The following is a 23,415-nucleotide window of genomic DNA, read 5'->3' on the forward strand; positions in this document are numbered from 1 at the left end:
CCCCCCCCCGCCCTGCCACCACCTCTTCTCTTCTCCCTCCGGCGGGTTTTTATTATTAAAATGGCGCCCTAAGCCGCGGTCCAGGGAAGCCACCCGAGTTGGGAGGCTCGAGGAGAAGCGGCCCTCGGAGGAGGGTAAGGGCGGGCGGGCGAGGGGCGCGTCCTCCTCCCCACCCTCCTGCCTCCGATGCGAGAGGATGGCGAGCCCGGATCAGAAGTCGCCCAACGTCCTGCTGCAGAACCTGTGCTGCCGCATCCTGGGCAAGGGCGAAGGTAACTGCCTCCCCCGAAGACTCTAGAAGCCCTTTCCCGCTTGTCGTGAGCTTGCTCGGGTCGCTTCTCCGTGTGTTTGTGTTGGCTTGTGTGTTGTGTTGTGTTGTGTTGTGTTGTGTTGTGTTGTGCCTCCTCCTGTCCTTCTGTCAGCGGAGCCGCTGTGGGAGCTGTGCAGATGGAGAGAAGGATGCTCTATCTAGCCTCCCCACATAATAAGGTGCAGGCAGGCAGGCGAAAGAGGCTGCTGCTGCTGCTGCTTCTCGTGGGTGGTTGAGTTGAGCAGACGGACAGCTTCGTGCCCCCTGGAATAACTTGGCTGCAAAACACCCTCCCCAGCCACCGCCTCGCCTCCTCCCGCCGAAAGAGGGGCCCGAAACAGTAATCAGAGAGAGAAGACGTCCTACTGTAAGAGTGCCTGGTCGGTTCTGGAAGTGGGGGCTCCAGGTTTCTTCCCTCAGTGGGTGGACTTGGCTGAGATTTGGCCCAGCCACCTGGGCAGCAGAGCTACTTTGTGCATATAAATAAGGCGACGGGGGTGGAAAAGCTAAGTAGGACTTCTGAGAGGAATAGGCTGGATGTTGGATCACTGAATATTGTGTGGAATAGCTATACACAAATGTAATATTCTGCATTTAGGGTGTTTTTTGGGCAGCGGAGATATCAGATCCACATGTACAGGATGACACTCAACTTGACACCAGGAGGTGTGAAATGAATTGGTGTGTTAAAAAACCCCAACAACTGCTAGCAGGGGCCCCCTGTATGGTTTCGGGACCCTGTTGCAGGGGGTTGGACTGGATGACCCTCGGGATCCCTTCCAACTCTACAATGCTGTGATTCTATGAACCTAGTTAGCCATAGTATGCTGGACTAGGTGGCCACTGGCCTGATCCACTTGTTCATCTTCTGTTCTTAATCTGCTGGACCAGGACAGTAAACCATCTAGGCCAGCATTCTCTTCTCACAGTGGCCAACCAGATGCCTGTGGGAAGCCCTAAATCACTATCTGAGTGCAACAGCACTCTCCTGGTATGGGTCCCAGCATCTGGTATTCAGAAGCACACTGCCTCTGACAGTGGTGGTAGAACATAGCCATCAGGGTTAGTAGCCATTGACAGAGTTATCCTCCACAAACCTGTCTAATCCTCTTTTAAAGCCATTTTGGTAGGCGTAAGCTGAATATGAGACTGCAGTGTACTGTTAACAGCTACAAAGGCTAATACAATTTTTGACTGCATCAGCAGACGCATAATGTCCAGATTATGAGAAGTAATTGGTACCACTGTTCTGCATTGGTCAGAACTCCAGGTCTGGAGACTGTGGTTTAAGAAGGATATAAACAAATTATCCAAAGGATGACGACAGATACAGAGGAGCCTAGAGAAGAAGTCCTGTGAGGAAAGATTGAAGTCAGGTACACTTAGCCTTGAAATGAAATGATTAAGTTCCAGTATGATTACTACCATAAGTATCTGAAGGGTTGTCACATAGATGGAACATACTTGTTTTCTCTCGCTCGAGGTAAGGAGTAGCCAATGTGGTACTCTCCAGATATTGTAGGACTGCAACTACCGTCAGTCCCAGCTAGTGTGGCCAACTGGAGAACACCATGTTGCCTATCCATGCTCTAGAAGTTAGAACCTGAACCATTGGATCCAAATACAAATAAAAAACCTAGACTGAACATTAGGAAAAACTTTATGCAGGTAGAAGCTGTTGGACAGTGAGGCAGACTGCTTCAGAAGGTGGTGGACTCTCCTTTGCTAAGAAGTATTTACGCAGAGGTGAGATAGTCACCTGTTGGGGTTCTGTAGAAGTTGATTTGTGCATCATTGAATATTTAAGTTCTTTTCCAAATCTTAAGAGGCTTGATTAACTTCAGAGCTATCTCCCAGCTGATGAGATGCTGCTAAAAAAAGCTGTGTTGAGTCTTTTTTTTGAGCAATGGAAAAAGAGGTACAGCAGGTATGTTGTGATTAACATCCCATAAGTAAGCACACAGATGAGAAAATCTTAGGAAAAGTTTGAAATGCATTATTGTTTCTAAAGCTAAAAGTCATCCCCTTTTGTAGGCTACTGTTCAAATACTTTGAAAGAATGCACAGCTTCCTATAGATCATTGTGAGAGATTAAGTATACATGATTATGGTATTTTTCCAGATACTCATGTTTTCATAATTAAATTTGTTAGTTACTGCTGACGTAAAATCCGCTTCTGAGCATAACATGCATTTTTGTATGTGTAGGTTAAATTTTCTTATTTGGTAGAAAAAAATGTAGTACTGAATTACATAATACATCCTGTTAATCTGTTTGCAGTGAGAAAATAGTTACTTATGAACGGGACAGTTGAAAGATACAGCAATTGGATTGTATCAAAGATTATAAAAGCAAAAATGGAACTGTGGTATGTTTTCTACAGACTTCAAGATGGCTAAAAGTCTGAGAACAATTAAAAATAAAATAAACACAGCTAAAAAGGAAACTAAAGTGGGAGATAAATAGAAAAAACAGTAAACTTCATAAGAAGTAATAGGTAAAGTAGAATAATTAAAGACCACATGGCAGAATTTTAAAAAAACACCCTACAATGAAGGTTAACTTACCTTATGATCCACTTAAGCTACCAAAAAGGAGGCAAGGCAAACCTCTTGGGATGAAATTCCAAAACCTTGATTCAGCCCTATTTCTGGTTCCAGGGGTTATTAGAACCCATATAGGGTCTCCACTGTTGGCTTTATATGACCTGGCAAGATCATATAAGAGGAGTTGGTCCTTTAGTTATCTTGGTCTCAATTTGTGAAAGGCTGAAAGTTATCACTAGCATTTTGAATTGGGTTCAGTAATCCAACTCCAATTAACAACCTGATTGATGATTTCTGAACTGATTGAAGTTACTGGACACCTTTCAAAGCAACCATGTTAAGTGACTTTGAATGATCTGGATGTGTCATTGTGGTTAGGTCTGCTGTCTTGCAGCACCAGACTAAACTGGGCAAATATACATCTGACCATGGCTTTTACCTGAGTGTCAATATCAAGGCCACAGCCAGAAGCACGCCCAGACTATGAACCTGTGTTGTGTAACCCCATCCAACACAGGTTATATTATTTTTCTGATATTGGAGCAATCTGTATGTATGGCTGCCCTGCCTTGCTGTGAGCTAAGCCATGGTTTGTCTTAGCATTGTGTCATATTTGAGCTCATGGTTTATTTCCAGACAAACCACAAGCTGTAACCAAGTCAATGGATTACTGCTTGTGGGTTGTGGGAGGTAAACCACAAGCTATGGCTTAGTTTACAGCATTTTGCAGCAGCAGGACCAGAGGAGGAGCAAAAACAGCCACAATCTTCTCTCTGGGAACCCACTCAGTTGCTGATTTGTGCTAAGTCATGGTCATTGTCTCAAATATGACATAATGAATATTTGCTTGTTCTTTGAAAATTAGTTAAGATGACTTGGATGCATACTTTATTGTGCTTTAAAAGTTTGGGGTTTCTTTTGGTGTGTGCAAGCTGCTACAAATATCAAACATGATTCAGTAGTAAGGAACTTACTTGATTGTAGTTGGTTGGCATCTGTCTTGAGAGACATTGGTGTGTGCCTCCAGTGATGAAGTTAAATCACTGCATTAGCAGCACTGAAGTGACATCCCCTGGGAGCAGGCCTGGGCACTATGTACGAAGGGCCTGGAAAGCAGAGCACTGCATTTGGTACCAGCTTGGCTGCAGGAGTTGCTGGAAAGAGGCAAATGAGGTGCCACCTGACCCCCTTAGGGACTCCACTCTGGATTTGTGTAGGGTTTATTGCTTAGCCTTTTCTTCTCCTGACAGTATCCTGGAAGCAGTGTTCAAAACTCCCATTGTTCTCGCCGCATTTTGCAGGACATTTCATTAGTGTGAGCAGTTTCTAAGTTCCGGGTGCAGTACTGCGCCTAAGATTTCAGATTAAAACTGCAGTGTGGAAGGAAAGGAGGACCCTTTTCTGCCTCCCCACTTCCAGCTACTCACTGAAGACTGGAGAAGAGACCCTCTTAAGAATGTTAGGGGGGTGGGCAGGAGAAGGACTAGACCATGTGAAAAATGAACATAATATTTTAGCTGCAGTTCAGTCCTTTTCAGCCTTGTATTCCCGTTATAAAAAAGTTTGCCTAGGCATTCCGTTCTTGCGCCCGTAATCTAGCTTTAAGGTGCCATTTAGCTTCTCGTTTTCATATCTCAGTTTCCAACACTGCCTGAAAGGCAGCAGAGGTTTAGGATCAGTTTTCCTTCTCCTAGATGGGCTAGCTTCCCAGGTTGACGAGCCCCATCTGCCTCTGACTTCTGTATGTGCAGAAACCGCCTTCTTGACTGTTGGACCCACTATTATTCTTGTGTGCTCAATTTGTCAGAGCCTGTCTTTGCATGCAAAGAAAGTCCCTAACTCTCAGAGAGCTTAAGACCTATCGGCTATCCTCACCTGGTTTAGCCGGCCAGTCAAAGCCATTCCTGGGGTGTGGCTGCTGTTGTATGCTGACAGCTTCTGGGAGCTGCAGGTGAGAACTAAATTCAGGGTGGGGACCAAAGGTGGGCAAACTACTCCAAATGGAGCACAACATGCACCCCTCCCATCCCCTAACACCACATACATCCCATTTGATTGTAGTATTGCACAAGATAATTCACCTGCCCATTTTATGAGACTGAAGTCTCTAGAGAAGAGACAGTGTGTTAAACTTGTGTGGATTTCACCAAATAATTGTTTATAGAATTGTTTTATTGAAGGTAGATGTAATTGGTAATTGCTAAGTAGATAGATGGGTATGAAAATATTTGTGGAATTTGCAAGAAGTAGGTTGTTTGCCTCTGGGGGAAAATCTGTGCATCTAGCACAGAAATGAAATCCTGACAGCACAATTCCATGCATATTTACTCAGAAGTATTACTCATTGTGTTAAGTGAGACTAACTTAAACAAGCATAGGATTGTAGTATAATGCTACAATTATTTGCTCAGATCCTTGGGAGTAAGACACATTGAATTAACTGTGACTTACTCCTAAGTACAGTAAATATGGAAATGTTTAGATTGAGTGTAGGTTTTGTTCTTTTAGCTCACTTTGGGAAATAGGTCCTGAAGAACACGGTGTTCTATAAGCTGGCGATAAAATTAGGCTTTTCTTAAAGATAACTTGTTACTTGCAGCCTGACTTGTCTAAAGAGTTCAGATTGGGGGAGAAAGGTCTTTTTGTCTAAAAATCATAATCTGCCACAAGGGGAAGGGTGACAGAAGACAAAACTGGAGGAATACCAAATTTATTCATTCCCTTGAATGTTTTATCAGAAGTAGAAAAGCATATTTGATTTTTTTAAAAAAATCAAATTCAAAAGCTGCAGAGAGTTGAGTTGAACCAAGACTTAAGACCTGCTCAAATCAAAATAGCTTTGTGGTATAGAAAGTAGCAGTTACCCAGGTGATAGATTGAAAATTGCCTATCCTTATGCAGTTCAAATATCTTTACAAATAGGGAGCTTTTAGAATGAATAATTTGTCTGATGTTTATGTTTATAAAACTTGTATCATTTTGCTCCTTTGAAATACTAAAATGTTTTCCCTTATTTATAAACTCTTTTATTTGGCTTAAGTATTGCACACTGTAGGACTTTACTTGGCCTATAAAACATATCATTTTGTGCTTTTTATTTTAAAATGTCATTTCTTTTGACAGTAATTAAACTAAGAATAATTATTATGATATGGTAAGCATGGTGGGCAAACTTGGCAATGTTGGATAATATTATGTTAATTTTAATTACTCTTATTTACAAAAAAAGGCTACCTTCATGTATTTGTTTGGGACTTTTAGCAGTTAGCATTGATGTTATATGAGCTGAGTCTTCTACAGTGCCATCCTGTACATTTCAGTGGGAACTTTCCCCAGGAATGTGTGCATAAGATTTCAGCTCAGATTTGTATGTTACCTGTACTTCATTTATGGAAACATCTTTTGTCATATTGGGAAACGTGGACATCTTGGATATCTTCCTTTAAATGCAAGTAATTGTTCCTCAGTTTTAACATTGTGAGAGATTCCTGGTGAACCTCCTACTGGTTGCGCACAGGGGCAATGTTTTCTTTCACATTGGTACTTCGGTGCTCACACTAGTAATCAAATCTGAGGACTTTATTGATTCTTTAGAAGGAGGTCAGTGATGCTGTGTCCTGGAAGCGTCGAGGGCAACTCTAATCACATACTGTAAACATCTTTCTGTGAGCAGAGAAATGTGCTCCTCTAAAGGTTCTTGACTGAGAGTTGCTAACTGATGAAGTGAGGGACCAGGTTGCTTGCAAACACTTGCAGATGGAATTGGGGTCATCAATAAGCTTCACACAAAATAATAGCTATGATGAAAATAGTTTTGTTAGGTCACAAGGAAGGGGCAAAATGTTTTTAAATTTTAGGTTTGTAAAATGATTTTGTAAACCTGTGGGGTGCTATTGACCCCACCTACACATTTTTTGGTGAGGTTAAGGGGAAATGAGTGATTTGTCTGTTATGAAAATAGGCAGAATTCTGTTTCTTCATCCTCTGTATTATTTTCTCACATGAAATGGACACAACAGGCTCTGGGCTAAGCACCTGCGGATAATGGCAATTAGTGAATAACCTTAAAGGGCATTTTGTGTGGCTACTTTGAGCCCTAGCACCCTATGTGCATGTTGTTTGGGTTTTCTTGGACATTCCAAGGCAGTAAAATTGACCTTAAAAACCATAAGTGAAACAACATTTCCCCCACTAAATTACACCCCCTCTGCATCCCTCCCAAATGCCACATGGGACCGTATTTTTCCGTCTATAAGACGCCCCCATGTATAAGATGCCCCCTATTTTAGGGGACTCAGATTTAGGAAAATGGGTGGAGATGTATCTGTGTATAAGATGCCCCTTAATTTTTGACATTATTTTTTAGGAAAAAAACCTAGTCTTATACACGGAAAAATACGATAATTTATGCTCTGTATTGGATGAGAACTACCTTTGTTTCAATAAAGGCTATTGAGACAAAAGTTTTATGGATTTTGTCTGGTGCTGTTCGGAGGTGTTTGACCCCACCCGTTGATGAAAGGTTAAACTTTCCTTCTCCCATATCCTTTGCCAAGATGGTGGCATTTATGCTTGAGGCTACAGGAAATTGGATTTCATGACTCCAAAGACCTGTTGTTGTTTTTTACTTTCCTTGTGTCTTTTCAGCAAATGGTACTTGAGGTCTTAAGTGCAAACCTTGTTTAGCTATTTTCAGTGGTTTTGTAAGGTGTGGGAAGGAAATCACTAAACCACATAATTTAACCATACATATTTAATTTCGTACTCTCCCTTTTCGGGAAATTTCTAAAAAGCGCTAGCCGTGACAGTTCCTTTTTTTCTTGAATCATTTTGACTTTAATTTCCTCTTGCCTCTAATAGTTTGTCTACATTTTCACAGGGAATTTGTTCAGAGTTCTTTCTAGGCTTTGAAATATGTATGCCGAACACTGCAGTTCTGAGTAGAAATACCTCTGATACATTAGTGGAGATGGTGAGAAGGTTGTGAAAAATGGATGATAAAAGAAAATTCCCACTAAGTATTATTGAAACCTGACTTCATAGCAGCTGCATAAAAGCATGCTCAATAAAAACGTGCCTCCTTAAAATTATTGATACTTTTGTTCTTTGCGTTCAGCACTTTGAGAATCAGAATGGTATTTACTGGTGTTCTGAATTCTTTGGAGAATATTCCACAAATCTGTTCATTAAGAGATCCTGTCAGAGTACTCAAATAAGGGCACAATTGTGAAATTGCTAGCATTCACATGAGCTTTGAAAGGCAGGTCTATGGCTATGTTCCATCTCACATCTTTATCAATATCACACTTAATTTATATCCCACTTGCATTGTTTTCACATTTAAGAGGTGAAGGTCTCATTCAATTTAATGAGACTTTCACGGTAGAAAATATGTTTTGAAGGTCAACTTTTCTAGGGGGCGTACAAAGGAACACCATATTATATGAGAGAGAGAGAGTGATGGATGCTAATTTGCTATGTTCTCTGTTTAGCCTTTTGTTAACATGAATAATGGAATCATAGAATTGTAGAGGGTCGTCTAATCCAACCCCTTGCAATGCAGGAATCTCAACTAAAGCATCCATGACAGATAAGAGACTTCCTTTGCATTCACTCTATATACAGCTCATTAGGAACTGCAGGATAGAAGTAAATTTCTTTATATTTGTTGAGCCCCTTCTCTTTACACTTGGCAAAGGTATTTGCCTTTTGGAATTGAGGCTGCCCAGCAGTTTTCTGTTTTGCTGACCCAGTTCAGCCAAATGTGGAATGAAGTCTCTGGCAGGGGCAGAGACTTTTAAAAAGCAGTTTGAGGAAAGAGTGCCTTTTCATCTTAAATATTGCTTAGGTTAAAATAATATTTACTTCTTCCTCTTGCTAAGCTGTATGGTCAATTTTATGGCCTAGCAATTTCATGCACTGAGATGGTGTTGCCTTTATTCTGTCCAAGGTTCATCCAATTGAAAGGGTGCATGTGGGACCCTGGACGTGATGTGGTTGCTACATTTATATTGGGAATTCAGCACATTTTTTATTTGAAATTATTACATATTTCTAATGAATCTAGGGTTCTGATTTGAACTCCATTAAGGTTTTAGAAACTGTGGAATATTTTTTTCAGAAGCTGTACTTTGCCATTAGAAATATCAGCAGCTCTTCTTCATACAGAATTTGGGTGGCCAACAATTTAAGACTGAGCAGACTGCGCTCAGTTAAGGTATATTAAAATAATTGTTACACATATGTTATATTCCTGTGCTGTGCTATATGGAATTGGGTGAAAACCAACTCTGGAAAGCAGCTTGTCGAGATGTTTTAGACTACTATTCCTATCCAGAACTGAACACTACACTGACCTTAAATAATTGTCAGCTAAGGGATTGGCTTTTCTGGATAGAATTCAGAAGGGATCTGCAACTAATTAGAAAGACAAAAAAAATTCCCCTTGGTATCCACGCACAAGAACAGAGCACTTTAGAGCTAGTAATCTCACCAGTTTCCGTAAGAAATGTATTCTTATGGAGCTGTGTTTCCAAGTGATGCCCAGTGTAGTCTTAGATGGCTGTTGCAACACAGTCCCGTGCACAGACAGACTTTGTATTTGTGGTCAGCTTCAGGTGGAAGACATCACTCATTATCTGTTAGATTACCTCTTTATATAGGGACCCAAGAGTTCACTTTCTGAAACCTTTGGTTTGCAGAACCATGTATACCCCAGCAGAAATGGTTCAGGGGTTTGCTTGTTTGTTTGCTTGTTGTGAGTAACAGTAATAGCATTGTAACACAGAGAGTGTTTATGCATTGGCTGCAAAAAAGAAAGAGGAAAAGGGATTTAGATAAAATTGCTATAAATTGTTTTGGTGATACAGAGGTTTAATCTGAAATCAGGCTAAATCTAAGCTTGTTGATGTCTCTGGTATCTCCTCTCATGTAATGGATGTCTGCTTATATAATGGATGTATGTTCTATATTATTTTATTAATACTATTGCTACGAGTTTGTCATGGCCTTTGGCTAGAACAATAAACTTACGAACTGTAAGTGAAACTGAAAACTGAGTATTTCTAATGCTTTATTTATTCCCCCGTGCTGTTAAGGCAGAAATGCTTGCAAATACTGAGATTTAAAGTCATGTTCAAATTGAGAGCAAAAGCCAAACGGCTGAAAAGTCTTTGGAATGGTGTGAGGATAAATACAATGTTTAGGGGTAGAGCAATGTGCAAATGATAGAGTGGGATTCATGGGCAGATTTCTAGGAGGAAATAGTTGGGTGTTCTCATGTATCCCTTCCTGGAATATCACAGAATGTATAATCCTCTGGACATTATGAGTATGCCAGGGAATATTTACTTATCGTTCTTTGTCATTGAAAGTAGTAGTAGTTCAGCAATAAAATTGCTAGTGCATTTGGAAAGCTAAGCAGGGTCTGGTATGATTTCAAATTGGATGGGGGACCATGTGTTCAGAGTCCTATATTGCAGGGGGTTAGACTAGGTGGCCCTTGGGATCCCTTCAAGCTCTACAATTCTATGATTTTTATGACCTGTGTTTAATGGAGGTGCCTATAAATGGACATGAAGGTTCTACAACCCTGTAATGAACTTCTGAAGTAATCCAAACTATGTTTCTTACTTCTGCTGACTGCTTCTGAGCAAACTGTGGTATTAGACACCAAAAATCTTGTTTGTGCAGGAAGACACTTTTATATTCATGATTCTGTATTACACATGGCAGATTAGTATCTGGTATGTGTGTGTGTGTGTGTGTGTGTGTGTGTATGTAGGTACGCAACTCATAAAATTAAATGCATCTTCACGGTTATCTTATTATTAAAGGTAAAGGTAAAGGACCCCTGACAGTTGTCAGTCGTGAACGACTCTGGGGACTCTCACTTTACTGTCCAAGGGAGCTGACGTTTGTCTGCAGACTGTTTTTCTAGGTCATGTGGCCAGTATGACTAAGCCGCTTCTGGCAAAACCAGAGCAGCACACGGAAATGCCGTTTACCTTCCCGCTGGTACCTATTTATCTACTTGCACTTTGACGTGCTTTTGAACTGGTAGGTTGGCAGGAACTGGGACCGAGCAACGGGAGCTCACCCCGTCGTGAGGATACGAACCACCGACCTTCCGATTGGCAAGCCCTAGGCTCAGTGGTTTAGACCACAGCACCACTCATAAAATTAAATGCATTTTCACAGTCTCTTATTATTAACAGTTGACTAATTGTGATTTTATTTCAGCCGATGTAGCCCAGCAGTTTCAATATGCAGTGCGAGTCATTGGAAGCAACTTTGCCCCTACTGTTGAAAGAGATGAATTTCTTGTAGCAGAAAAAATTAAAAAAGAACGTAAGCTTATTTATTATTTTTTAACAGTGTTCAGAGCAAGTTTTATAAGGTGTTCAATGCTGTGTGGGTTTTGTCTCTTAGGATAGAGCTGGTTCACTTTACTGTTCATCAGTATAAACTATTACCTTGTTTTTCACCATCATATATGTGCTTTTATATTTATTTATTTAAAATATTTATAAGATGCTGTTCTAGACTATGTCTACCCAAACTAGTGAACAGCAAAACAAGCATAAAATACAATAATAAAATGCAGCGCCATAATAAAATTGTTTATTTTGTTTCGACTACGGCAGACCAACGCGGCTACCTACCTGTAAATAATAAAATTGTGAATAGGTTTTCTCACACAATCCCTTATAAAAGCTTCTAAAACTAATTTTTATGAACAAACAAAACATTAGCATGTAAACCAGTACAAAACTATTTTCAAAGCTATTTAAAAAATAACACCCAGCAGCATGTCCAAAAGACACATCTGTTAAAAACCAATTGAAACAGGTGGTTTTAATTCTTTTTTAATTCCCTCGTATAGGAGAGCGAGAGAGTAATATGAATTGTAGTTATAGATCACTGTGTCAGTAGAAGCTAGCAGGGAAGAAGCAAGAAGATAGTGTAATATAGAGTAGATGTATTTATTCTTTTGTCTGAACAAATTTCTATCCTTCATATGTGGTTGTAAGGAAAATATGGAAGGAGATGTGCGCATTTATCTATTATTATAGTGTAGAGTTGAATATTCTACATAGAAACATATTCATATAGGGTCATTTCATTGGATGAAATGAGCATTTCTGTCCTTTGGGGGAGACCCTGTGGCAGAGCGATCACCATTTTTGTTGCCTTGCTGCTAAATAAGCTAGGGTGGTAGGTGGAGGAAGCAGATTTTTTTCACTTTCCCTTCCATTGATTCTAATGAGAGAGAAATAAATACAGTAGACTTATGCACATTTAACTTGCACACATTCAACTTTACATGCTTGGCAAAAAAAAAAAGTAAAAGAGCAGACATCCAGTGGGGCGGAGAACTTTGGCAATCCCACCCACCATTGATCCAATGTGCTTTGACGATATGCAATTTTGGCTTTATGCATGATCCCCAGAACATAAGTTGTGGGCTTACTATACTCCAGGCCCAGGCCTGGCATAGTCCTGGGCCAGTTTGTGGGTGTGTCAGGAGATTTTGAATCTTGCCGATCCATGACTGCTGGAAATCCCCTTTTTTGACCCCCTCTGCCTGTGGGACATGGACCACAGAACATCTGTGCTCATGGATCTTCTCGCAAATTATCCACACATATCCCTTTTTCCTGACTGAACAACACTTAATGTTGTTTCTTAAGGTCTCTTAAGCACTAGGATCACAGGCCTAGTCTTAAATATGACACCATCCTTCTGGCCAGAATGAATAGTCATCTACATTGTAACAAAAGCATCCGGTAGCTCGGTGAATTAGATATCTGTGTTGATTGAATTTCTGTTTAGTTTAAATGCTAATGTTGCACATGGCAGGCTTGTAGTGTTCTTAACTTGCCTTTTCTCTTTTAAAGTTGTGCGGCAAGGAAGGGAAGAGAATGCTGCTGTATTTTCAGAACTCTACAGAAAACTCCACTCACAGGTACAGGAATGTGTTCTGAACAACCCAATAACCAATATGGAGACTAGTTGCTAATTGTTGTGTAAAGAATACCACCAATGTGGCTTTGCTAGATCAAGGAAATGAGTTGTGTTTGAGTTTGTTCTGATCTCCTGTCCTGTAAAATATTAAAAGCCCGTTTTTGAGGAAAGTGAAAAACAATCATCACGTGTTTTTGTTGACTATATGACTTCTTATGGGAAGGACATACATCAGCATAAAATGTGTTTTGCTTTTTATGTTAAACTTATCTCACCACAATCTATTTTTAAGATAATGTGTATTGATTTATTGATCAGGTTTTCTGTCGGCCTCTTAAGTGATCTTGGTTTTCTTTCTTTTGTACTTGAGAATTTATGAGTCAGTTTTGACAGTGAAGTTCAGCGAAGTTCACAAACTTTTGTATACTGCAAGCAAATCCGTTATTCCTTGGCATTAATGAGTTGACTTCCCTCTGCTATGGAGAGACTAGTTCAATAATTTCCAGACTTGTGAGAGCAGTATAGTAGCTGCCTAAAAACAGCAGGGCATGAATTAGCATGAAGTCCAGCTGTTGGTGGGAGATCTGTCAGTCATTTGTTTAAGCCACAGCTCAAGTTTTTCCCCTTATACAGTGGTGCCTCGCAAGACGAAATTAATCCGTTCCGCGAGAGTCTTCGTCTAGCGGTTTTTTCGTCTTGCGAAGCAACCCTATTAGCGGCTTAACGGATTAGCGCTATTAGCGGTTTAGCGGCTATTAAAGGCTTAAAGGCTTAGGGGATTAGCTGCTAAAAGGCTATTAAAGGCTATTAAAGGCTTAGCAGATTAGATAAAGGGGGGGAAAAGCGGGAAAAAAATCTCTAGACTCGCAAGACATTTTCGTCTTGCGAAGCAAGCCCATAGGGAAATTCGTCCTGCGAAGCAACTCAAAAACGGAAAACCCTTTCGTCTAGCGGGTTTTCCGTCTTGCGAGGCATTCGTCTTGCGGGGCACCACTGTATTGCAAAGGTAAATTAATGAATTAGAAAATTTGAACAAACCGTACTTAAAGAACCTAGAACAGTGACCTGAACTGTTGAGAATAGCCATTAGGCACTTCCTAATACTTTAAATCAGTACTTTTATCATATGGTTATGACAAGCTGCTTGCTGAAATAGCACTGTGAAGATAATCCACCCACCCTGGTTGAGTAGTATGATCAGATCAGGGACAAATAGGATATCAGCAGGGATTTAAGTCTCTTAAGAGGTGGGTCTGGTCTTGCTATTATTATTATTATTATTATTATTATTATTATTATTAAAAAAGAACTTATCCAGGCAGAGGTAAGTGGCATATAACCTTCTGCTATATTGGCTGCAGTCCAAACCCACATAGAATTCAATAGGACTTTCCTACAAGTAGCTGTGATGGGTGTATACATGCACCACTTTCCATTTTGAACAAAAGTAGACCTGTAAATCTTTAATTGATTTGACCAACGCAGCTGAATGAAAAATTGGCGGTGGGTGTTTTTTTTTTTTTGCAGTAAAAAACAAAGCCTGAAGACCAGTCATGCACTACAGTTAGTCAACAAGGCTTGGTTTCCATTAATCTAACCTTGCGTCTCCCATCCATACCACTATTAAATCATGGTAATACTTGCTCACGGGCAAGTAAAACTAGAACTAATTTTGAAACCACGTTACCATTTCTAATAGTTACCTCTTGTGGCAGGGAGTTTTGAAGAACAGATGGTCAATCCTCTACCTCTTGCTGAGCCTCAGTGAAGATCCACGCAAGCAGCCAAACAAGGTAGCTATTTTTGTGGGTGTGGGTGTCTATCTATCTTACATATAATGAACATGTAAGAGTACCATCAAGCTGCAGTTTGCTAGGCCACAGACAAGCAACATTGTGAACTACAGAATGGCAAGAGTTGGTGGGTGAGCAGCCCAGGTGAGCTGGACAGCCAGAAGAGGCTGCAGCAGACCCCCAGCTCTGCTGTCTCTTCCTCCTGCCCATTCTGGAACCTCTGCCCCTCGGATTCAGGTCCCTAGGCCAGCTGCCACTGCTACTGTCCTCCTTCCTCCTCTGCAATTGGCCTTAGAATCAATCTGCTACTGCCAAGTAACATAAAGAGCAGCAGCAAGAGCAATGCAGGGGTGAAGAAGGCATCAGAAGTAATGGCCGGCCAGTCACAGGCGGCATGAGGTGGAAAAGAGAACATCAAAGCTGCCCTGTGATGATCCTTTCAACTTCTGATGCCCGAGGTTGCTGCCACTGCTACAGAAAGCAACAGAAAATAAGTCTGCATTTTGAAATCTTCTCTCGTTTCTGGCAAGGGGCAGCGAGGAGGCAGACACAAAGCAGAGAAATAAGCTTCTTTCTCTCCTTTGTCTACCCCTCCTCCTCCTCCACCACCCCGTTCTGTGGCTCTGGGAAGCATGAGAAATGTTTCCTTCTTGTTGTTGTTGTTTAGTCGTTTAGTCGTGTCCGACTCTTCGTGACCCCATGGACCAGAGCACGCCAGGCACTTCTGTCTTCCACTGCCTCCTGCAGTTTGGTCAGACTCATGTTGGTAGCTTCAAAGACACTATCCAACCATCTCGTCCTCTGTCGTCCCCTTCTCCCTGTGCCCTCCATCTTTCCCAACATCAGGGTCTTTTCCAGGGAGTCTTCTCTTCTCATGAGGTGGCCAAAGTATTGGAGCCTCAGCTTCAGGATCTGTCCTTCCAGTGAGCACTCAGGGCTGATTTCCTTAAGAATGGATAGGTTTGATCTTCTTGCAGTCCATGGGACTCTCAAGAGTCTCCTCCAGCACCATAATTCAAAAGCATCAATTCTTCAGCGATCAGCCTTCTTTATGGTCCAGCTCTCACTTCCATACATCACTACTGGGAAAACCATAGCTTTTACTATACGGACCTTTGTTGGCAAGGTGATGTCTCTACTTTTTAAGATGCTGTCTAGGTTTGTCATTGCTTTCCTCCCAAGAAGCAGGCGTCTCTTAATTTCGTGGCTGCTGTCACCATCTGCAGTGATCATGGAGCCCAAGAAAGTGAAATCTCTCACTGCCTCCATTTCTTCTCCTTCTATTTGCCAGGAGGTGATGGGACCAGTGGCCACGATCTTCGTTTTTTTGATGTTGAGCTTCAGACCATATTTTGCGCTCTCCTCTTTCACCCTCAATAAAATGTTCTTTAATTCCTCCTCACTTTCTGCCATCAAGGTTGTGTCATCTGCATATCTGAGGTTGTTGATATTTCTTCCAGCAATCTTAATTCCGGCTAGGGATTCATCCAGCCCAGCCTTTCGCATGATGAATTCTGCATATAAGTTAAATAACCAGGGAGACAATATATAGCCTTGTCGTACTCCTTTCCCAATTTTGAACCAATCAGTTGTTCCATATCCAGTTCTAACTGTAGCTTCTTGTCCCACATAGAGATTTCTCAGGAGACAGATGAGGTGATCAGGCACTCCCATTTCTTTAAGAACTTGCCATAGTTTGCTGTGGTCGACACAGTCAAAGGCTTTTGCATAGTCAATGAAGCAGAAGTCTTTCTGGAACTCTCTAGTTTTCTCCATAATCCAGCGCATGTTTGCAATTTGGTCTCTGGTTCCTCTGCCTCTTCTAAATCCAGCTTGCACTTCTGGGAGTTCTCGGTCCACATACTGCTTGAGCCTTCCTTGTAGAATTTTAAGCATAACCTTGCTAGCGTGTGAAATGAGTGCAATTGTGCGGTAGTTGGAGCATTCTTTAGCACTGCCCTTCTTTGGGATTGGGATGTAGACTGATCTTCTCCAATCCTCTGGCCACTGCTGAGTTTTCCAAATTTGCTGGCATATTGAGTGTAGCACCTTAGCAGCATCATCTTTTAAAATTTTAAATAGTTCAGCTGGAATACCATCACTTCCATTGGCCTTGTTATTTGCAGTGCTTTCTAAGGTCCATTTGACTTCACTCTCCAGGATGTCTGGCTCAAGGTCAGCAACCCCACTACCTGGGGTGTACGAGACATCCATATCTTTCTGGTATAATTCCTCTGTGTATTCTTGCCACCTCTTCTTGATGTCTTCTGCTTCTGTTAGGTCCTTACCACTTTTGTCCTTTATTATGGCAATCTTTGAACGAAATGTTCCTTTCATATCTCCAATTTTCTTGAACAGATCTCTGGTTCTTCCCATTCTGTTGTTTTCCTCTATTTCTTTGCATTGCTCGTTTAAGAAGGCCTTCTTATCTCTCCTTGCTATTTTTTGTAAATCTGCATTCAATTTCCTGTATCTTTCTCTATCTCCCTCGCATTTTGCTTGCCTTCTCTCCCTCGCTATTTGTAAGGCCTCGTTGGACACCCACTTTGCTTTCTTGCATTTCCTTTTCATTGGGATGGTTTTTGTTGCTGCCTCCTGTATAATGTTGCGAGCCTCCATCCATAGTTCTTCAGGCACTCTGTCTAGCAAATCTAAATCCTTAAACCTGTTCCTCACTTCCACTGTGTATTCATAAGGGATTTGATTTAGATTGTATCTTACCGGCCCAGTGGTTTTTCCTACTTTCTTCAGTTTAAGCTTGAATTTTGCTATAAGAAGCTGATGATCTGAGCCACAGTCAGCTCCAGGTCTTGTTTTTGCTGACTGTATTGAGCTTCTCCATCTTTGGCTGCAGAGAATATAATCAATCTGATTTTGATGCTGCCCATCTGGTGATGTCCCCGTGTAGAGTCGTCTCTTGTGTTGTTGGAAAAGCGTGTTTGTGATGATCAGCTTGTTGTCTTGACAGAACTCTATTAGCCTTTGCCCTGCTTCATTTTGCTCTCCAAGGCCACACTTGCCAGTTGGGTGGGTGTTTGATTTTCGTTGTTGTGTATACTGTGTATATACGGACAATGACAATAAATTTATCTTAATCTTAATCTTAATCTTAATCTTAATCTTAATCTTAATCTTAATCTTCCTTTTATCTCTTGATTCCCTACTTTAGCATTCCAATCCCCTATAATGAGAAGAACATCCTTCTTTGGTGTCACTTCTATAAGGTGTTGTAAGTCTTCATAGAATTGGTCAATTTCAGTTTCTTCAGCACCAGTAGTTGGTGCATAAACTTGGATTACTGTTATGTTAAAAGGTCTGCCTTGGATTCGTATCGAGATCATTCTATCATTTTTGAGACTGCATCCCAGTACTGCTTTCGCCACTCTTTTGTTGACTTTGAGAGCCACTCCATTTCTTTTGCGAGTTTCTTGCCCACAGTAGTAGATATGATGGTCATCCGAACTGAATTCGCCCATTCCCGTCCATTTTAGTTCACTGATGCCCAGGATGTCAATATTTATTCTTGCCATCTCATTTTTGACCACATCCAACTTACCCAGGTTCATGGTTCTTACATTCCAGGTTCCTATGCAATATTTTTCTTTACAGCATTGGACTTTCCTTTCGCTTCCAGGCATATCCGCAACTGAACGTCCTTTCGGCTTTAGCCCAGCTGCTTCATCAGCTCTGGATCTACTTGTACTTATCCTCCGCTCTTCTCCAGTAGCATGTTGGACGCCTTCCGACCTGAGGGGCTCATCTTCCAGTGTCATAACTTTTATATGCCTGTTGTCTTTGTCCATGGAGTTTTCTTGGCAGGGATACTGGAGTGGCTTGCCGGTTCCTCCTCCAGGTGGATCACGTTTGGTCAAAACTCTCCACTATGACCTGTTCATCTTGGGTGCCCTGCTCGGCATAGTTCATAGCTTCTCTGAGTTCTTCAAGCCCCTTCGCCACGGCAAGGCAGTGATTCCTTCTTAGGCTTCCTTTAGTAGAAGATGGTGCTTGGGAACCACTCAAGGGATGGGAGGGAGGGAGTTTATGGAGCATTCACACACACACACACACACACACACACACACACACACACACCACCTTTTTTATCAGTGTTTTAACGTTGATTTAAAAGAATTAAAGCTGGAAAACAAAAATAAAAGCCAATAAAAGTGAAATTATAAAAGCAAAACATAACTAAAGATTGTAATAATGTTTTAACGTGACCAGATAAATAAAGAAGTTTTTTTTAATCAAATTTTTGAATTGATTTTCACATTTATCACATAAAAAATACAAAAAGATAAAAAAGAAAAACATTAAATAAAGAAGTTTTTGCCTGGCGCATAAAAGATAGTAGAGTTGGTGCCAGACATGTCTGTCTGAACAAACCTCACCTCTGATGGAGGTGGGATTTAGATGAAGGCCACTGGCACAAGATCTCGGCGTGTAGGCAAGTTGATATGGAAGGAAACAGCAGCACCCCTTGAAGTACTGTATTATTACAACTCACAATGTAAAAAACTGAGACAAACGTAAAGTTGAAATATTAGAGGTTAGCCTTACTAAGGTTTAGCGCCTGTTTAGAAATGTCTTTGAAAAGATTGGGGCTGATTCTGAAAAGTGTGTTCTGTATTTTACTTTTTATTTTTAAACAGATACATAGGCAATCGGTTTCAGAATGATAATATGTTTATAGTCATTTAGCTAATGGCAATGGGTTTGTTTAAAACTTTGGGTTGTTTTTTCCCCCCCTTCAAGGTATCAAATTTCGCCTCCCTGTTTGCTCAAGCACTGCCACGGGATGCCCACTCAACTCCGTATTACTATGCTCGGCCCCAGAGCCTTCCTTTGAACTACCAAGACCGGAATGCTCAGTCTGGCCAGAATTCTGCCAGTATGGGGAGTAGTGGAATCAGCAGCCTCGGCATGTATGCCCCGAATGGGCCAACACCAACCCCACAGTCATTTCTTCCAGGGTAAATGAACATTTTTCATGTTGCCGATAACCGTGCAGAGAGACCTGTTTCAGTATTTAGCAGTCAGAGGTGACAGTGAAGGCTTGCTGTTCAACGAAACTGGCCTGCATGGCAGTTGTCCTCTTAACCTTGTACCATAGGTCAATTTGACTTTTATTTAAGCTTATTCTATATCCTGCATCTCAGTGCTTCTTAGGGTGGCATATGCTAAAATAGCAAAATCAATGGCAGGTCCAAAAAAAGATTAAAGAAAGCAGCAGTTAGAACAAACAGCGGAAACAACAGAGCAATAAAAACATTTCAGAGGGAATTAAAGCTGTTACAATTATGTTTTGAAAGATATCCAAGTAGTTTCCAGGCAAACCTATATGGGAAGAAGATTCCATAGATAGGTCACCACTGCTTAAAAGACCCTCTCCAGTCACTGTCCTTCAGGGTTGGTGGAACTGCTGTAGATAATATACCTAAGACCAGACTTCCTCAAACTGGGCCCTCCAGATGTTTTTGGCCTACAACTCCCATGATCCCTGGCTAGTAGGACCAGCGGTCAGGGATGATGGGAATTGTAGTCTCAAAACATCTGGAGGGCCGAGTTTGGGGAAGCCTCCCTAAGACCATACAATGATTCAAAGTAGTTATGGGGGGGGGGAAGCATCTGAGGGGTAAGTGCACTTACCTGAGAGAAAGCCCCATTGAACTTGGCAAGACGTGCTTCTGAGTAAATGTGCATAAGACTGTATTGAAAGTCTTATTGATCAAAGGCAGCTATCCCCCCTCTCTCTGGACCACACTAGTGTTATCTACAAGACAACACAGAGACACTCTGTCTTCTGCTAGTCAGAGATTATGTAAAACAGGAGCCCAACCTTAATACTTGGTTAGAATATGAAGAAAGTAAACAGTTCTTAGCTGAATTTCAAGAAGACTGGTAATTCTTTGGACTCTGCTAGACTGGTAAAGAAAAAGCGATTTATATGCGTTGTTTGTGCAATATAACATTGTGCCACCAGATGGCGACATGGAGTCCCGTTTTTCTCTACCTGTTTTCCCTGTTTAAATTTACAGTGCTTTAAACTGAAACACTTCTTTGATGTGTCCAGATCCAGCCTTTGTTCTTGGGGTAACAGTTACATTTCCTTAGCAGATAGCCTTTGTAGCTTGCCAGTTTGCTTTCTTTCATGAACAGAAATTGATTCAGCTGCTGAAAGGAAGTTATGGTTCTTTATAAGTCACCTTTTGATATACTTGCTAACTCTCCCTCCCTGATACCTCCTAATGAAGGCAAGTGCAAGTATAGCTAGGGAAAGGAAAAAGAGAGAGAGAGGGTATATAAAAGCGGCCAGTGTGGTGTAGTGGTTAAGAGCGGTAGTCTCGTAATCTGGGGAACTGGGTTCGCGTCTCCGCTCCTCCTCATGCAGCTGCTGGGTGACCTTGGGCCAGTCACACTTCTTTGAAGTCTCTCAGCCCCACTCACCTCACAGAGGGTTTGTTGTGGGGGAGGAAGGGAAAGGAGAATGTTAGGCACTTTGAGACTCCTTAAAGGGAGTGAAAGGCGGGATATCAAATCCAAACTCTTCTTCTTCTTCTTCGATGTGTTCATAATTACTGGTACTTGTTTATTTATGGCTTGCATATCATGCCTTTCCTCCAAAGAGCTGGATTTCAGGCAAAATTTTTGCTTGAAATCATTGGATGACAATTGGGTTTGCTCCAGCGCCAAGGCAGAATTTTTGCAACGTGGCATTATCCCAAAGTGCCACGAGGAAGTAGTCATCACATTGGGGATAGCACTACATCTTGGCTATGAGGTCAAGCTACTAGAATATCGAAGGAAGAGGCTTCCAAACTTTGTACACCAAACTAGTGGTTTGTGCTTATGGTTCAGCTTTTTTTTGGGGGGGGGGAACCAGCATTTTCTTCTCCTGCCTTTAAGTTCCAGGGAATTCAGGAAGAATTGTGGTTGCTCTTGCTTGCTTTTCCTTCTCAATACCTCACAGTGGCAGTGCAGGCACATTGCCACTTGCAAATTCCTTTCATGGGACCTTATAAGGGAAAAGAACTGATTTTTAATGTGAACTCCTATGAAGCCTGTAGCTGCCCTATGCCACTAAGGGAGCTAACTCTCAACCAGTGCTTCTGGGTGACTAATCCTAGTGCTTTTTTTCCTATTGGTTTCCCAGAGGTTCTGTCAGCCAATAAGGGCACATGAGCCTTCCATAAGGACAAAAGGGGTGTTGAGATCTGGCCCTTCCTCTCTGCCCAGAATAAATTTATTCCATAGGTTATGGGAGGCTTTTCTACTCATTTTCACTTCTAAACCACCATATTGGGATGGGGTGATAACAGATTTTAGGTGCTTGTAGAGAGAGCTCTGAGGTTATGTCTGGAAGATCTTTGTTTTCATTAACAACATTCTAGGATGTCGTCCTGAGGGGCGATGACTGGGAGAACTGAAAATCTATCTTACTTTTTAATTCCCATATTTTTGAAATACCAGAGGCAGTTGTCCCACTTTCCTGAAACTTGCAGCTCAATTTTGAGATCCAAGAGTGCAAAAACAACATCAACAACTTTCAGGGATGTCCTATCTGGTCTGAAATATATTTTCCTGAACAATTTGTTTCAGAAATGTTTGGTGTTGGATAAGTTTTAATAGGCTTACAGGCTTATCTTGCTGCTCTTGATCTGGGAAGCTGGCTTGCCTTTTCCCATGGTATATCTTAGCAACTTGACCCTGACTGTACCCAAAATAAGGTGCTAACCCAAATATGATGATTCTTATCCATGAGAATTCAAGGTAAGAAACATCTGTTTCCATGAGTCGGGCTGAGTTACTAAAATAAAATAAGAGCAATTGCTTTGCTATCTGCATTGACCTATTAGAGGTGTCAGAACATTAAACTGAAGCAACTTTTGGGCTGTTCTCAAAATTGTAGAACAATCGTGGGCACCCTGCTGATGTGAGACACCCTTTATTTTTACGATTGTTTTAGAAATTAGCAATTTTCCCACTGCAAATATTTACCAGGAATTATTTTCAAATGATTCTTTTGTACTTGCAGGGCTGCATTAGCCTTAGTTGGAATCACAGCAAAGTCATCTGGCTCTGAATGGGTAGTAGATATTTCTGAGGTGCTTTATGCACTCTGTTGCAACATTAGTAGGCATGCAACCTTTTCTATTTAACTGTCAAGAACTGCAAAATGGTGAATTTCTAAATGCATTATCAAAGATACTTGGCCATGATAATGCCTTCTGCATCTGCCTATTTTTTTGAACTGAAATTTTGCAGAAATATAAGTGATTTTGCTATAAGTAAGGCAACTCAATAGCTACATTATAGCTTTTATTTCCGCAGACAATCCTATCAACGTGCAGGCGTGGGAGATTGCCTTCGGCAGCAGCTGGGGGCACGACTTGCCTGGACTTTAACCGCAGGCCAGCCTACATTACAGAACTCTACCTCAAAAGGGCTCTCAACCACTGTTTCACGTAATCTGCCAAGGTCAAGGCGGGAAGGGGACATAACGGGTGAGAAAAATATATTTCGTTGTTCATTCTCTGTATTCTTGCGTCACAGTGCTTAGCTCAGATTGGGATGTTTCAGCTTTGACCTTGATACCAGCTGATAACAATTCCCAGGAAAATTGTGTACACACAGGTTCTGCTATAGGAACGCTAGTTGTCTGAAATCTTAGCTACCTGAACACAAAGAATCATACCCAAACCTTACTACACAAACGGCTGATTCAGGTATCTCCAAATAGCTGGAGTCTGCCCACTTTCTTCCTCCTGTGTTTTGCTAGTCAGCGCAGAATGAATATAT

The 23,415-nt window shown here is 41.4% G+C and overlaps 1 protein-coding gene across 1 annotated transcript in view; it reads left to right on the plus strand.

Moving 5' to 3' along the window:
* The window catches only part of TUBGCP3 (tubulin gamma complex component 3), a 61,641-nt gene continuing 38,226 nt past the window's right edge, over positions 1–23,415 (plus strand). Inside the window, exons 1-6 of the mRNA XM_081002988.1 lie at positions 1–272; positions 11,099–11,206; positions 12,757–12,824; positions 14,539–14,616; positions 19,372–19,589; positions 22,948–23,120. Coding sequence (XP_080859114.1) covers positions 197–272; positions 11,099–11,206; positions 12,757–12,824; positions 14,539–14,616; positions 19,372–19,589; positions 22,948–23,120 — 721 coding nt within the window. The 5' untranslated portion in view covers positions 1–196. The remainder of the gene's footprint in view (positions 273–11,098; positions 11,207–12,756; positions 12,825–14,538; positions 14,617–19,371; positions 19,590–22,947; positions 23,121–23,415) is intronic.

Source organism: Podarcis pityusensis, assembly GCF_964106645.2.
Source record: "Podarcis pityusensis genome assembly, chromosome: 4".
NCBI classification, from domain to species: domain Eukaryota; kingdom Metazoa; phylum Chordata; class Lepidosauria; order Squamata; family Lacertidae; genus Podarcis; species Podarcis pityusensis.